The following is a 17,221-nucleotide window of genomic DNA, read 5'->3' as shown; positions in this document are numbered from 1 at the left end:
GGAGTGGCTGCGAGTCAATGCTGGAAAGCAGGATCAGGGTTGGGGTTGAGCTGCTGTGCCTGTGGGTGGATGAACCCCCCCCCCCCCCCCCCCCAGTCTGCAGTTGAGCAGCGCAGGGGTTCTTTGTTCTTCAGTGGATGCCCCTTGGATGAATCCCCTGGTTGTGAAGAACACGCGGCCACAGCCTTGGCTCTCACATTCGACACCTTCCTGGCCAATTGCCCAGGGGTTGCCTGGGACTTCGAGATCAAAGAGGCCCTTCAGCCCTCGATGTTGTCCCAATCCATCTATTCCTTTAAAAAAAGTTCTCAACCCTCCATGTTCCTTTCATCCACGGGCCTTAAAAGCCCCTAATGTTTCAGCCTCCACCCCCATCCCCGGCAAGGCATCCCAGGCCCCCACAGCTCTCTGTGCAAAAAAGAAAGGGCACTTCCCCCTGACATTGCCCCATTGGTACAGATGTCCTCCAGCGTTTGCTCTTCCTGCCCTGAGAAATAGGCACCGGCCTCTCCAAATCTTCTGCTAAGTCACTTCTCATCCTTCGCTCCAAAGAGAAAAGTCCCAGCTCAGCTCATCTTGCCCTAAGAAGTCTTAATTTCCAGTCCAGGGAACATCCTCTCCGTACCTTCCTACAATGAAGTGACTAGAACGGAACGCAAGACTCAAGTGTGGTCTCACCCAAGATGGGGACTTTCTTGCAGTGGCGACAAGGCATGTTTAGGGATTTATTGTGGGCAGCGATGGAAGGCATTGTTCCCCATGGCAGTATTTGTTGAGGAAGTGTCATTCCTGGACCAACATCATTTGTTGTTTTCCACCAGGCCATGAAACTGGAAGAAATGCCCCATCTGAGAGTGACCCTGGAATAGTGTTTGTTCATCAGAGTGAACAGATGTTTATATCTCATTTCTAATAGTATCCTGGAACCATTCCAAAATATTTATGTATAACAGCACCAGTGACCAAGGTTCAAATCTGGTGCTGTCTGGAAGGAGTTGGTACATTTTTCCCACGGCAGCGTGCGTTTTCTCTGACCTTCCCAAAATGGACAGGGTTTATGGGTTCATTGGGGTATTTGGGTGGCACGGCTCATGGGCTGGAAGGACGGTTTGTATCGTTCTTTTAAAGTCGATCTTCATGTGCGATGTCCGCGTGTGCCCCGTGGTCTGGAGAAACACTGCTTCATCTGGTGGTTTATGTCCCATCAAATCCATTTATTCATGCAATTGCACTTTCCAGACAGAGGGTAATTCGTTCACTGATTGCACGATCTCTTGTTATTGAAAGGGGGAAAGTGAAGCAAGTGCCAGGGCCATGGCAAAGATCTTTGCCTTGTCACCAGTGGCAGTGGAGGTAAGCCAATAAAGCCCATCAGAGGTGAGGAAACTATTGGATCCGGAGTGATGCACATTGGGAAAGTTCTGCTCAGATCAGGGACAGGCAATGTGAGGGGTTGGCCATGACTTAACAAATTCAGTAAGTTTTTGGTGGTGACAAAGATGGTTGATGAAAGTGGGGCAGTGGCTGTTGAATACACAGCCTGTAGTAAGGTGTTACTGATTTACCTGCTGAGTTTCTCCAGCCACGATGGAATGGTGGGTCAGGCTTGATGGGCCGAATGACCTAATTCAGCTCTTCTGTCTTATGGGCTTTATCCTTAGCAGGTATGTCTGTCCACAGCCTCATCCATTATCAGAGTGAGGACAAACTTAAATTTAAGGAACAACACATCATATTCTTCTTCCACAGCCTTAAACTCAATGTCCACAGCATCAATGTTTAAATTTTAGGTTCTTCCATTCTGCCATTTCAATCTCCTTACCTTCTTATTTTTCTCTCACTTACTCACCCACTTTACACCAGTGGTTTCCTTGTCCATCTGTCTCCCACCTTCTGTCTAATACCATCTCCCCTTGACCCCATGCAGATTCTTTCTTCCTTCATACATGTCATCTCTCTCATTCTTTAATCTCGATAAAGGGTTCTTTCCTGAAATGTCGATCTGTGGTTGCTGCCTGACCCCTGAGTTCCTCCAGCAGCTTTTCTGTTTTTTTGAGATTCCAGAGTTTACACTTGTGGTTTCTCAAGAGCAGCTAATTTCCATGGAGGCTCAACAGCCCCCCTGGGGGGGGGGGGGTTCACTGGACATTAAAGAAAAAGCCTCATTTCACGTAACATAAAAATGTTTTATGTTTTCATGGAGTGAGTAGGAGAAAAGTGCAGAAGAAACTAAAACTTGACGGCTTCACATGGAGGGGGCCAATAAACTTTGAGAAGAGTCCTGTGGGGTGAGGGGGAAAGGGAGGCATAGCCAAGAAAATTTGAGAACGACTGCCTCATGGATAGGGGTTATTGCTTCAATCACACCAGGTGAATGGAACAAGGTAACTAAACCAATAGAAGGGGGAGCTTTCTTTCTGGAAAGTTTGAACCTTGTTCCATCCAGAAGGAAGTCTCAAAGTTAAGGATGATTTTCCCCTGACAACCATGCTGTTGCATTGAGGTCAGAAAACTTTGGAAAGCAGCAAAAGATTATTGAAAAATAATAATTAAGTGATAAATCAAAATTGTGAAGCTAGCAAGAAATGTTAAACAGGTGGCAAAAGTAAAAGCACACAAGGCTGGAGAAACTCAGCAAGTCAAGTAGTGTCCTTCAGACAGCAAAGATTTTAAAAACGTAACCGACATTTCAGGCTTGACCCCTTCCTCGAGGTGCTGAGTTTCTCCAACCTTGTGTGTGTTTTACTTCAACCACAGGTTCTGCAGACTTTTACTTAAAACAGATGGCAAGAGGCTTCTTCAATCAAAGAGTAACAATGGCGGTGCGTAAATTACAAACAAATATTTTGATATTAGTCCTCAATTGGATGACACCAGCAGCCTCCGAATTATAGAAAATCTGGGGGTAAAAGACAGAGAATATTTTTTGGTACTGGAGAAGATTTTCTGGAATGAACGACTGACACATCTCCATGATATAAAATGGAAAGGCACTGGATATATTGTCGCAATTTCCCAAATGTAACAGGTCCTTTCAAGAAAGGAGGGAGGTGTAAAGAGGAAACCAAGTCAGTTAATTCAAAATCTGTTAAATGGGAAATTCTTGGAACATTGTAGAAGATGAAAGTACGATTCATCAGAATCGTATTAAATTTTATTTTATTAAAATTTTATTAAAATGGTGCAGTGGTGGACAGTGAGAAGTTGCAATAGGATCTGTTCTTCCAGAGAAGGTGAACACTGTTGTTTAAAAACATGAATTCTACCCCTATTGCCAGCTGATGGAATTTGATTATTGAGCAAAGCCACATTGATGTTTTATGTTGACTTCTGAAACCCCAGACCCAAGTTTAGAAATGTTCGATTGACACGCAAGCTCAACAGTGTTTGAGCAAGAATGCCTTCGATTAACACTCTTTCTCCCCATCTTCTGAACTCTCCTCATGACAGCAAATCGTTTATTTCTCTGATCACTCCACCAGCTTCTTCAAACCTATATAACATTGTAGAAAATGTGTGGTCCTGGTAGTTCATGAGCATCATTTCACTGTTGCCATGAATTTATGATTAGACCCAGTGTAATACATTTTGGAGATGGTGACAACTGCTCTGTTGACAGGGTTTATCTTCAACTGATAGGTCAGCACTTATTGACCTGATCAGAATATAGCAATCCATCTCTTGGCTCAATGGAAATAAGCTGCCTGGTTATATTGTGCTGGGATACATATGTTCTGAGGCACATACCCTGGTGACAAGTACACTCTCCATTGCATTCTCAGGACACCAAATGGAAGATACAGAACACAGCTCTTTCCCAAATTTTTGTGAAACTCTCCAAACTCCTTTCATATAAAGAGTTTTACTTATGTCCTGCCTTGTCAAAGTAACTTTTTGTGTGATTTTGTACATTGTGTTCAGAGTCATTTAACATGCACTTGGTGTTGGGGAAGGGGCCCCAAGGGACGGAGCACAGAGAATAGTTCCTCAATCACTGGTGTTGTGTAATTCAGGGAAACATTCTGTCTCCTCATCCTGAGTGTGTCCCTGCTTCATGGGGAGATGAGGATGATCTGATGCAGAGTTCAATCATCTCCTTCCAGAGAATGGAACAGGTACAGGATAGTGTTCTAAATCATGATGGGTGAGGAAACTGTTCCTTCATTCTGGTGAATCACTCCTTGTAAAATATTAATGTTTAATGGAGTAAATTTCTCTCCTGAGCAACAATTTTGTCTGTTCTGATTGGAAGGGATGTTGAGAGGGAGAAAGGACCAGAGAATGGGTAAAGAGAGGCCGTGGAGAGGCAAAGCTGTAGATGGCACAGGATGGAGAGGACAAGGTCATGAAATTATGTCGGGCCTGACCTGGGGTTGGGGGAGGGAGAGATTGATTGCAGGCACCACCCTGCGTTGTGTTCACTGAAAGAAAACTGCTCAAATGTAGTGTTGGGCCCTACTTTCTGTGATGGAGAAGACTGAGGGGCCACATTTCACCAGGGCATATACTCAATCACACAGTGACCTGTCCTGAGTAAAGATTCCTCTGCTGGAAGAAATCAGGGCAGATGTTCACAGGTGGACACACGACAGAATTTTGTCTTTCTGTGGATGGTGGTAATCAACTGTTTTCCCATGTGCCTCAGATGTGTCCCTTGGATCTTATCCCTTGGTTCCAGCTGATGCTCCAAAGGTTTCCTATGTGTGAGAGATGAGATGGGTGTGTGGACAAAGCAGCAAACATGGAAGGAGGATCAAACTGGAAATAGACAAGGACACAAAACATGGTAGCCAAATGGTTCGCTCATTCCAACCACAGCTTCTCCCTCCGAAGTGCAACGTCGTTTACAGCATCAGGTCTGGCATCGTGAAATCAGAGGGACATGGAGCCTGCATCATTGATGAAAAGCAGTGCGGAGCCTGCATCTCCTTTTACTATTCATGGTCTTCAGGGTGACAAGTTTGCAGTGATTTCCCCCTCATCCCAACATTTTTGCCATTGCAGGATTCCCTGGGATTTGTTCCCCAGAAGTACAGGGGTTTCTTGGCAATGTACCAGTTCTTTCGTCTTCAATGACACAGCAGAGAAGCAGGCCCTTCAGCCCATAACATCCATGCTGTGATTTACTAGTTCCCTTTCAACATCTTGCCCTGACCCTAAATCTTTGTCCTCTAGTTTTAGACATCAACTATGGGGAGTATTCCAACATCTGCTAATATGTCTGGGAAAATAAGCCCAGCCTCTGTCACATCTCCTTGTAACTTGGTGTAAATTGACAGTCAGGATAGCCCTTCCTCATCCTCACCGGTAACACATTGTCACTGAATGCTCCTTCATTACTGGACACTCAAGTGTTTATTGCACATTTTCATTACGTGGTAGTAACAGGCCTTCATAATAATTTGGGGGAAAAAACGGGCTGATTTTATAAAACGCAAAATATTTTGTTACTTTTCCAGCAGAGGGCAGAGAGGTTCGATGGAACAGCCACCCTGCAGTTGGCAGTGAGGGGAGAGACATGCAGACACACAGACTGACAAGATAAAGACACTGGGGCACCCACGTATGTGTGAACACACACATCACGCTCAGGACACAGGAGAAACTCATTGTCTTCATTCCATGGATTATCTCATCCCCAGACAGAAATACCAATTGGTTTGCTGGAAGCTTATTCACTGTCAGATGTACAAAGGTGTTTCCTGTCCAGTCAGTAGCCTGAACATTGCAGCTGGCATCGTCTTCATATGAATCTATGGTGAGTGAAAACTCAGCAATTAAAAAAAAACGGCAATTTGTGAGTGAGTGCACGTGAATGTGTGCATGATGTGGCGAGTCTGGAGGTTCATGGTGGTGGGAGGTGGGGAAGAGTAGAGGAGGGGGAAGAGGAAGAGAGGGGGGAAGAGGAAGAGAGGGGGGAAGAGGAAGAGAGGGGGGAAGAGGAAGAGGAGGAGAGGGGGGAAGGGGAGTGAGGGGAGAGGGGGAGTGGAGAAGGAGAGGTGGAATGGGAAAAGGGAGGGAAGGGGAGGAGAAATGAGAGAGGATAGGGAAGGGGACAGAGGGGAAAAGTAGTGGGGAAAGGGAGGGGGATGAGGGAAAGGGGAGAGAGGTGAGTGGAAGGGGGAGAGGGAATGGGGAAAGGGGGAAGGGGGAAAAAGGGGAGGGGTGGGAGGGGAGAGGGAAAGGGAGGAGGTGGGGGTGTGGGGAAAGGGGAGTGGAGGAGGGAGATGGGGCGGGGAGGGAGACGGGGGGGCGGGGAGGGAGACGGGGGGCGGGGAGGGAGACGGGGGGGCGGGGAGGGAGACGGGGGGGCGGGGAGGGAGACGGGGGGGCGGGGAGGGAGACGGGGGGGCGGGGAGGGAGATGGGGGGGGCAGGGAGGGAGATGGGGGGCAGGGAGGTGGACGAGGGGGCGAGGAGGACGGGGGGCGGGGAGGGGGACGGGGGGGAGGGGAGAGGGAGGGGGAGGGGGAAATGGGGAGAGGTGGGAGAAAGGGGAGCTTGGACAGGGGAATTGAGGAATGTGAGGAGGGATGGAGATGTTCTTACCTCACCCACTGAATTGGACAGGGCTTGGACAATCTTCTCATGGGCTGTGGCCACAACACTCTGTCCATTGATCTCAATGATGCGATGACCCACTCTGACCCCTCCACGCTCAGCAATACCTCCTCGCATCAGGCTGCAGATCTGCATCAATAACTGTCGTCACTACCAGGTTCCTCACTGCTTGATCAGTTCCACTTAGCACCTCCCCCAGTTGATGAACGAAGATGCAGGGATCTGTGCATTCATCATGATCACATGAGAATTGGAGGAGAATCCTTGCCTCCAGGCCTCCTTCATTCCCCTTTGCCTAACTTCCCCTGAATTTCCCACTTCCTTCATAATCCAGAACCCCAGGTAGAGTGTTCCAAAAAAATTCCAATTCCTTATCACTGACTGCTCGTTTATCTTGTAATTAATCGGCACTGTCCCGCCAGTGGAAACTGGTGACTGATTGGTCATTTTCACCCCAACCCTACTTTTACTACCAAGCAAAAACACAATTGTGTAGAAACTCAGCAGGTCAGACCTGCTGTAGTAAAGATAAAGATATTTAACCAATGTTTTGGCCTTGAAAGAAGGTATGACAGAATATGGCCAGGGGCCCGAACTGACTGAAGGAGCACTCTGAATGTGCCTCCATTGTCTACTTGGAGGGTAGACATGGCCACCATATTGTGTGGGCAGGCATGGAGATGGGGTCTGGTACTCGGTGAGTACTCGGTGACGTTTGGGCAGGTGAACCCCAGTACTCGGTGATATACGGCCATTACTGCGGGGTGAGACCTGGTACTCAGAGACGTATGGGCATTATCACAGATATAAAGGAAGCTCTGGTACTCACGATGCCATTCTGGACACTAAAGCCGAGCTGGTACTTGAGATCGGGCCGTTTGATCAGTACGGTGGTGACCGGAGGGCAGCTCACAATGTTTAGTTTCACCTCAACTTGATTCTTTAGACCCTGGGAACGAGATAGCCAGATAACTACTATAAATGCCAGTAGTAACAGACCTAATAAAGAGGTCAACACCAGGGCCCCTCTCCCAGGAAAGCAAAGCATCTTGTCCATGTCTAGGAGCAAGCACATGTGAGGGAGTTCACGTCACGCGATAAAGAGGCAAGTGTGGAGTGCTGCACACATGAGCAGTGTTTAAATTGCATCATCAAGTTTGCAGATGCCACATCAGTCGTCGGCCTCATCTGCAACAACGATGAGTCGCCCGGCAGAGAAGAGGGGGGAAAATCGCGTGAAGTGGTGCGAGAGGAACAACCTGAGTCTCCTTGTGGACAAGGCGAAGGAGATGATCGTGGACTTCAGGAGGACCAGGAATGGTCACCTCCACGACACATCAACAACTCTGTCGTGGAGAGTGGAGTTCACTTATCTCATGTCTTAACGTGACACTCAACGTCTCCTCACTTGTCATTAAAGGTACAACAGCATCTGCACTTCCTGAGAAGACGTAAGTGGGCAAGGCTACCGGCCACCATTTTGTCAACCTTTTATGGGAGCTCTATTGAGGGCATCCTGGCCAGCTGCATCACAGTGTGGTATGGGGTTGCTGCAGAGAATTGGATCAATCCACAGGACCATAAGAGTCTCCACCCCCCCCACCCCCAAAAAATCGACCTAATCCATGAAATGATATTTATTTGTATACATGAATACTTGTCCTGCCTGTGTATTGTTTGTCTGTGTGTGTCCTGTGTCTGTGTGTTTTGCACACTGTCTCGTCAAGTTGTACTTGTACATTGAGATGATAGTAAACTTGACTTGTGTTGGGTGTGAATAGGTGTGTCAGAGCTGATTGAAGTGTGCAAGGATGTGAAGGGTGCAATACATATCCAAGTCCAGGCATGCAAGAGGGTGTGTGGGTGAGAACAGTATTGCGTTGAACATGGACCATGAAGGTGTTCACTCATTGGGAGATGACATACAGGAGGAGGAAGGGAGTGGGAATGAAGCAGACTCAAGGCAGCAGAATGAGCAACAGGAGGAGGACCAGGTCACTACAGCTTGCCCATGTAAAGACCCAGCTCAGGAACAATTGTGGCAGACAACAACACTGCTCCTCCACCCTCTCTGCCCCAGCAGCAGCTGGAACTGACAAGCGCAAACTGTCCTAGCTGCAGGACCTACCTTGATTATTCCCTGGCAGGTGGCGAGGGGAAGCCCCACAAGGCTGGTTCCGTTGATAGACATGATTTGGTCTCCGATGCTGAGCTTCCCCGACCGGGCAGCAGGTGCTCCATTCATCATATTGGCCAGTATGACAGTCGGGAGAATCGAGCCCCAGCCAGACTCCACAATCACCACACCAAAGATCTCGCCCTTCAGCTTCTCAATGTGCAGCTGTCAAACCCACAAGGCAAGAGAAAAGGCATCAAGTGGGTGTAGCAGTTAGCACCTGCGATTGGATCGAGGGTTTAAATCCCGCGCTGTCTGTAAGGAGTTTGTACGTTCTCCCCGTGTCTGTGTGGGTTTTCCCCGGGGGCTCTGATTTCATCCCACCATTCGAAATGTACCAGGGGTGTAGGTTAATTGGGTGGTACAGGCTTGTGGACTGAAATAGCCCATAAACTGTGCTGTATATCTACATTTTAGAGATTTAGACTATCACGTCAGTCACCATTTTGTCAGTGCACGAAAGAGCCATATCCTTTCTGAGAATCACAACAACCGCAGGCACTGAGCGAGCGTGAGCCTGCTGGAGGAACTCAGCGGGGCAGCCAGAATCCAGAGAAAAACAGTAACATTTCGATCAAGGTTTTAATTTTCTTTTTCTTTGTAATAACCTTAACGCTGAGTACGAGTGATTCCAGAACTCGAGAGAGACTTGGGCAGGTCTGAGTGAGCAATCTCCACCACAGTCTGAGTGTTGGGTGGGATTCAGGTACACAACAACCTTCATCGTAGATTTTTCTTCATCCTTTCCTCACCTTGGAATTTGATGGAACCCTGCATTTAGATGTTAAATCATTTCCTCTCTCCACACATGTTATCTGACCCCCTGAGCTGATCCAATACTTGCTGCCTGATTTTGGATTTTTCCGCCCTGTCTGTCAGACAAAGGAAGACGTGTTGCATCCTGAAATGGGAAGACTCAGCCATGAATATGGAGTGGGTTCTTGCAATGAAAGGGAGTAATGGCAGGAAGTCAAGGACTCAGTGGGAGTGAACACAGGAAGACACAAGGAAGGTGGGAAAACTCAGGGCAGTAGGATGGTGGGGTGAAGGGGAAGCTTCTCCAATATAACCATATAACCACTTACAGCACAGAACAGGCCAGTTCGGCCCTACTAGTCCATGCCGTAGCAAATCCCCACCCTCCTAGTCCCACTGACCAGCACCCGGTCCATACCCCTCTAGTCCCCTCCTCTCCATGTAACGATCCAGTCTTTCCTTAAATGTAACCAATGATCCCGCCTCGACCACGTCTGCTGGAAGCTCATTCCACATCCCCACCACCCTCTGCGTAAAGAAATTTCCCCTCATGTTCCCCTTATAATTTTCCCCCTTCAATCTTAAACCATGCCCTCTAGTTTGAATCTCCCCCACTCTTAATTGAAAAAGCCTATCCACGTTGACTCTGTCGGTCCCTTTTAAAATCTTAAACACTTCTATCAAGTCCCCTCTCAATCTTCTACGCTCCAGAGAAAAAAGCCCCAGTCCCTGGAACTCAGACCCTGAAATCCTGTCAACATTCTCGTGAACCTTCTCTGCACTCTCTCTGAAGTGATGGTTTGGTAGAGGATCGAGCAGTGGGTCCTGTGGTAGTGGGCAGAGACGGGGCAGAGGAAACGCTGCGTGAATGCATTGAGGTGCTGGTGGAGATTCTTGGGGAGTCGGAGGTGAAATCTCACAGATGGGGAACGTCTTGACACACAAACCTCCTTGCAGTTGGCAGAGTTGGAGTAGTGGATAAGATCATCATTATACATCTCCTGCGTGTTGATGACGTCACTGTACTCCTTCTGGCTAAGGTCTTCTGGATTAATGCCATTGGCTCGCAGAAATTCTTGGTAGGCTACACTAAATGCCTGTCCAATGGACTGAGCAATCAGTTGTGCCTGCAAGTGGACAAGCATGTTACTGAGTAGAGCATCTACAGAACAGATGAACAAAGGCCTCACACAGAATGGTTTTAACACCACCCCGTACACTCAACAATCCATACAAGTGTTTTAAAAAATAACAATCGCTCTATTCTATGGGGATTTCTCCCTAAAAGATAAGCTGCTGAAGAAACAGAACTAGGTTTAATCCCTAAAGTCATCGTTATCCCACCATAATGTGGTCTGAAAGACACCACTGCCCTGTCAGGAATGGACACCGAGAGGACACCCAAGGGGACCCAAGAATATCCCACCCACCCAGCTTGTCTCATTTTCTGGTTGCAACCAAACAAAAGAGTGGGATGGGAAATCAGCAAGTGCCTTCTTGTACTCACATCCTCAGACTCAAACACGTGACACACCATCTTGTATTGTTTCTTGCCTTCCTGGGTCCCAGGAGTGGTCTCAATACAATCCTGGGAAGCTGCTCTTGGGACCCGCCTCCGTGCCATGAGAACCACAATGTTGCCGATATCCGCGATATAGGAGATGGTTCGGAGAGCATGATCCATTATTGGATCCTGGAACAGGCATTACAACAAGATCAGAAGCTCAGAATCTGAATTTATTTCCAGGAACATGACACAAAATTTGTTGTTTTGCGGCAGCGTTGACAGTGTAAATGTTTTTACAAAATAAATAAAAACAGTGGAAGAAAAGTTAAAATAAGGCAGTGTCTGTGGTTCATTGAACGTTCATGAATCTGAGGGTGGGACACTGCTGCAGGTACACAAACCTTTATCCGGACATCTAAAATTCGGAAAGCTCCAAAATCTGGCAAGTGGGGAGAGAGACGCGGCAGCGTGAGTCGGGCGGAAAAGAGACCAGCAGCATGAGTCGGGCGGGTGGGGGGGGGGAGACCGGTAGGGAGAGTTAGGCAAGCGAGATTGGCAGTGCGAGTCGGGTGGGTGGAAGACCAGCAACGCAAGTCGGGCGGGCGAGGGGGGAGACCGGCAGCACCAGTCGGGCAGGTGAGGGGGTTGGGGAAGTTGGCAGGGCAACTGGAAGAGGGTGGGGGTGGATATGGCAGCACAATTCAGGTGGGCTTTCTGAAATCCGGAAAAATCCGAAATTCGGAACAACCCTAACCCCAAGGGTTCTGGATAAAGGATTGTGTACCTGTACTATCACAACTTGGAACACGAAAACACTAACCGAGAGTAACCAGGGGGAAAGATGAACTGGCACAATGGCCCAGGGACGAGCCACATCAGCACGTTCTCCTTCAGCCAACGGGGTTTGCTCGGGAGTGAAGTCAGTGGAAGATCTCGTAGCTGTTTACTGATGCACCACATTTACAAAGGAACCTTTTGTCGTCAGGTATGCTGACCTCCCTCCTGAAGGATGGTCCCCTGCCTAAACGCCCTCCTCATCAGCATGTATGCCTTGACACTGAACACCAGTGCAAGGGTCAGAACAGGCGCCATCCTGACATCTTGCCAAGGATGTTATGGTCAGTCTCCTGGGCAGTTTCACCACTCGAGTTGGATGTGACCAGAATCTGGAATTAAATCGTTGGCAAGGATTGCAAAGGGAAGATCAATGCCAGTGGTTCTCTGTGACTCCCCAGTGGCCTGATCAACACCTCTTCTGTTACAGTAGGAGATTAGGGCATAAACCTTGTTCACTACATTAGGGGCCAGGTTGTACATGATGGGGATGTCCACTGATGGATTTGTCACGTTTGTAGCTCCAATGGAGGAAGGCACTATAAGAGATGTTTACGGCCCAGTTGCACTGGTATTGATACCTGAATCCACAAATATGCAAGCAACTGGAGTCCGCTGTCTGAAACTCCGACACTTGGACAAGGGAATCGGGAGGTAAACAAGAAAAGCTGCAGAACTGGAATCTCATTCAGTACATAGAAGTTTTGGAGAAATCCAGGATTTGTTCATTGCTACGATATTCAGACTGGTGATCTCCTTGAGCAGAAATAACCCAAACACTGACAAATAGCACTAGCCGAGTCAGATAACTTAGTCAGCATGGAGCAGTTGGGCAGAAGGGCCTGTTTCAACCAGTCACAAATCTGTTGATCAATGCAGAACTGCACCAGCTGGTGACAGATCCAACCACACAGTCAACAACTGAGGGTGGAATTACAGCACAAGGTCGATAGTGCACAAGCTGAAGCTGGCAATTCTTGTGCAATGTTATTTGAGGGATGCTGCTGTCGAACAAAGCTCTTCTTGGTCACAAAATGGTTCCTGCTCTTGGGAGACATCTGTGCCAGGCAATGACCACCTCCAATGTCAGAGAATCCAAGCCTTGTCATCAAGTTGCATTTATTGTTCCTAAATTCTCCACCTTTAATATCCCGGGAATTACCATTGTCCAAAGATTCAACTAGACCAGCAATATAAAGTTTGTGATGAAAAGCAGGTCAAAGATTGTTATCCTGGATTAAATGACATCCCAAGGGCTTTCCACTATCTCAAGGTCCCTTTTATTGTCACGTGATAACACAAAAATTTATATACATGATACACTTCAACTTTTGCCTACAGCAAGGCAAACAAAGACTTGGCATGAACATTGCCTGGCGCCCCGAAAAATGAGGAATGAGAAGCAAAAGAGAGTCCCTTCAGAGTCCGTGTATTTGCCTCCAGCGTTCCCTCAGCCACTGCACCTGAACAGATTCCTGTTCGATTTATTGGCAACCTGTACCCAGATCCAAACCTCAGACATGATCAGGAAGCCTTTAGCACCTGAAGCCCTTTGGGAGCCCTCAACAGCCTCTCCAATTCCAGATACCTGATTCCCTACCTTTCAATCACCTCATTCCTCTGCCCCAATTCCCTCACGACAGCTTCTGTGTCAGCTCACCATCTCTCTCCCACATTCCCTCCCCATCACCTTCCTTCACTGCTTCCCCTTTCCCGCACGCATTTTTCTCTACACGTCTCCCCCCACTCCCTCATTGGTCCCCTTGCTTCTCACCTTTCCATGCCTTCCATACACAAACACTGACACATTTACTGGGGTTTAACAGTCATGTCTCAGGTACATTATTACCTGCGAGTCTGCATTTAGAACTTTAATCCTCTGCGTGGAAATGAAGAGATCGACTTCGGTCATTTGCTGAGAGTTCCCATCTGCACCCTAGGGACAGAAGTGGTCAGGATTAACATAGATGGTTGTCTGTTGCTTGGTGTGGCTGTTGGACCAAATGGCCTCTTTCCATACTGTTCCATAACTGTTCCATAACTGTTGGTTATGCCAAGGTAGTGTGCAGAGAGACCAGGAACTGGTTTGCAGACACTGCTTTCACTTGCCTGTTATGTCAGTTTCAGAGTTTAAAACTAACACTCAAAATTCCAAATTAGGAAGTAGCATCTTCAAACAACTTTATTCCCTGAAGTGTGGAAGAATGAGGGGAGATTTGATTAAGGTATTTCAAATTATGAGGGGGATAGACAGTAAATGTAGGCAGGCTTTTTCTACTGAGGGTAGGTATGATACAAACCAGAGGGCTAAGGGTGAAAGGGGAAAAGTTTAAAGGAGAACCTTCACACAGAGAGTGGTGGGAATGTGGAATGAGCTGCCAGCTGAAATGGTGAATGTGGGCTGCAATAAGAATTTCGACAGGTACATGGGTGGAAGGGGTTTGGAGGGCGAGGGATTGGGTGCAAGTCAGTGGGGGCTAGGCAGAATAATAGTTTGGCAGAGACTGGAAGGGCCAAAGGGCCACTTTTCTGTGCAGTAATAGTCTATGGTTCTACCAGCCAAGCACCAGTCACACAGAGGCCACTCACCACTTTCCTCTTGGGTTTTGATGTTTTCTGTACCTTCTGCTGGCAGAAAAATATCAAAGGTTAGATAAAGATTTTAAAAAATGCCGTCAATGGCAGGGGAATGGAGGGTGTTAAAAGAATAATATTAGAGAGAAGTGGATGGCAGGGAGATACAGTAACAGGAAGAGAGATGGGGATGTGGAAGAGGCAGATACTGAGAGGGAAGATGGAAGCAGGGAAGAGATGGAGAGCTGATAATAGGGAAGAAGCCAGACAGAGCAGGAAGAGGATTGAGAGAAGAGAAAGGAGTTCAGGAAGATGAGTGAGAATAAGCGTGAAGGTTTAAGGAGAGGGGTTTTGGGAAAAAGGACTTCATGAGAGGAAAAGGCGCAACAGGTGGAGCCACTGAGGCAAGAGGAAGGAAACTGGACGATGCAGAACATGCACTGTGACACTTCACCAAGGCTCCAACAACAACTTTCAAATCCACGATCTCAAATCCCTGGACAAGACACAGAAACCCTGTGTTGATTTGTAGTTGTGGGTTCTCCTTGTAGTGGAAAAAGTTGTGATAAGGTCAGTTCCTTTTTGTGGAGAGGATGATTTAGGGAAATGTATTTCAATGGAGATTCAGAAAGAAATGTTGTGGGTTAGCTATGTACCATTCTTGTACACTGTTTTAACAATGCATCTGTAAGATTCTTAGTAGCATTCTGGCCACCTGCTGATTGGAGTCAAAATTAAACCCCGATAAACTGAGGCAAATGGTAAAAACATGATGCTGGAGAAACTCAGCAGGTCAAACGGTAGCAAAGGTAAAGATACGGAACTAACGTTTCAGACTTGAGCCCTTCATCGAGGTCTGGGCAAAATGTAGGTAGGTGCCCGAAACTCTGAATCCAACACGTTAACCTCGGTAATGTCTGCTTCCTCCAGCATGATCTCTCCACTTGCGCCCACACCTCCTCCCTCACCACCATTCGGGGCCCCAAACAGACCTTCCAAGTGAAGCAAAACCACTTGTAAGTCTGCAGGAGTCATCTACCACATCCATTGCGCCTGTTGTGAATTCCTCGACATCGGAGAGACTAGGAGATCATTTCGCTGAGCACCTTCACTCTGTCTGCATCAATGACCGAGATCTCCCAGTGGCCAACCATTTCAATTCTGTGCCCCACTCCCACGTTGACGTGTGTACTCATGACCTCATATACGGTCAAACCCAGACCACCTTAAAATTGGAGGAACAACAATTTTCCGTCTGGGCACTTTCTAACTGGACGGCATTAACATGGGCTTCTCCAGTTTCTGCTGGCCTACTCCCCATTCTCCCTCTCTTCCCCATCCCTCTGTCTTCTTACCTCCAGCTCTCCACACCCTCCTCTCTCTCCATTCATAGTCATCCCCCCTCCCCCTGTTTGCTGCTGTACCCTCCCTCCCTTATCCACCTATTACCTCTTGCCTGTGGGATTGTGCTCCTCCATCAACATTTTATTCAGGTGCCTGCCTACATTTTGCTCAGACCTCGATGAAGGGCTCAAGCCCAAACTGTTGGTTCTGTATCTTTCTCTTTGCTATATAAAGGACACTCGTGTGCCGTGGCCAAGCAAGCTGGGACGTGGCAGCGAGGTCCTTGGGTCGTAGGTTTTATATCGGTGTGGCCTTCTCCTATGCAGGTTTCTTACCCGGGCTGGAGGGGCCTGCCTCCCCTCCTAGGTCGGTCCATACTGCCCGGACCAGGGCCGAGGCCGCCGCATGGTCTTTGCCCTCAGACAGCTCCAAGAAAAATGCAGAGAACAAAACAAAGGACTCTACATCACCTTTGTTGACCTCACCAAAGCCTTCGACACCGTGAGCAGGAAAGGGCTTTGGCAAATACTAGAGCGCATCGGATGTCCCCCAAAGTTCCTCAACATGATTATCCAACTGCACGAAAACCAACAAGGTCGGGTCAGATACAGCAATGAGCTCTCTGAACCCTTCTCCATTAACAATGGCGTGAAGCAAGGCTGTGTTCTGGCACCAACCCTCTTTTCAATCTTCTTCAGCATGATGCTGAACCAAGCCATGAAAGACCCCAACAATGAAGACGCTGTTTACATCCGGTACCGCACGGATGGCAGTCTCTTCAATCTGAGGCGCCTGCAAGCTCACACCAAGACACAAGAGAAACTTGTGCGTGAACTACTCTTTGCAGACGATGCCGCTTTAGTTGCCCATTCAGAGCCAGCTCTTCAGCGCTTGACGTCCTGCTTTGCGGAAACTGCCAAAATGTTTGGCCTGGAAGTCAGCCTGAAGAAAACTGAGGTCCTCCATCAGCCAGCTCCCCACCATGATTACCAGCCCCCCCACATCTCCATCGGGCACACAAAACTCAAAACGGTCAACCAGTTTACCTATCTCGGCTGCACCATTTCATCAGATGCAAGGATCGACAACAAGATAGACAACAGACTCGCCAAGGCAAATAGCGCCTTTGGAAGACTACACAAAAGAGTCTGGAAAAACAACCAACTGAAAAACCTCACAAAGATAAGCGTATACAGAGCCGTTGTCATACCCACACTCCTGTTCGGCTCCGAATCATGGGTCCTCTACCGGCACCACCTACGGCTCCTAGAACGCTTCCACCAGCGTTGTCTCCGCTCCATCCTCAACATCCATTGGAGCGCTTACATCCCTAACGTCGAAGTACTCGAGATGGCAGAGGTCGACAGCATCGAGTCCACGCTGCTGAAGATCCAGCTGCGCTGGATGGGTCACGTCTCCAGAATGGAGGACCATCGCCTTCCCAAGATCGTGTTATATGGCGAGCTCTCC

General features: G+C 48.0%; 1 protein-coding gene across 3 annotated transcripts in view; it reads right to left on the bottom strand.

Annotated features, from left to right (window-relative positions):
• Window positions 1–5,336: 5,336 nt before the first annotated feature.
• The window catches only part of mtmr10 (myotubularin related protein 10), a 173,634-nt gene continuing 161,749 nt past the window's right edge, over window positions 5,337–17,221 (bottom strand). Inside the window, exons 20-27 of one of the 3 annotated variants that reach the window (XM_069902351.1) lie at window positions 14,423–14,461; window positions 13,683–13,769; window positions 11,000–11,185; window positions 10,440–10,619; window positions 8,689–8,901; window positions 7,390–7,509; window positions 6,549–6,689; window positions 5,337–5,753 (exon numbers count right to left, since the gene is read on the bottom strand). In XM_069902351.1, the coding sequence (XP_069758452.1) occupies window positions 5,682–5,753; window positions 6,549–6,689; window positions 7,390–7,509; window positions 8,689–8,901; window positions 10,440–10,619; window positions 11,000–11,185; window positions 13,683–13,769; window positions 14,423–14,461 (1,038 nt within the window). In that variant the 3' untranslated portion in view covers window positions 5,337–5,681. The remainder of the gene's footprint in view (window positions 5,754–6,548; window positions 6,690–7,389; window positions 7,510–8,688; window positions 8,902–10,439; window positions 10,620–10,999; window positions 11,186–13,682; window positions 13,770–14,422; window positions 14,462–17,221) is intronic. The other 2 variants (XM_069902352.1, XM_069902353.1) reach the window with 2 other exon arrangements.

This window comes from Narcine bancroftii, chromosome 11 (assembly GCF_036971445.1).
Source record: "Narcine bancroftii isolate sNarBan1 chromosome 11, sNarBan1.hap1, whole genome shotgun sequence".
Lineage (NCBI taxonomy): Eukaryota > Metazoa > Chordata > Chondrichthyes > Torpediniformes > Narcinidae > Narcine > Narcine bancroftii.
Note: the sequence above shows the minus strand (reverse complement) of the source record. Positions and strands in the feature narration are given on the sequence as shown.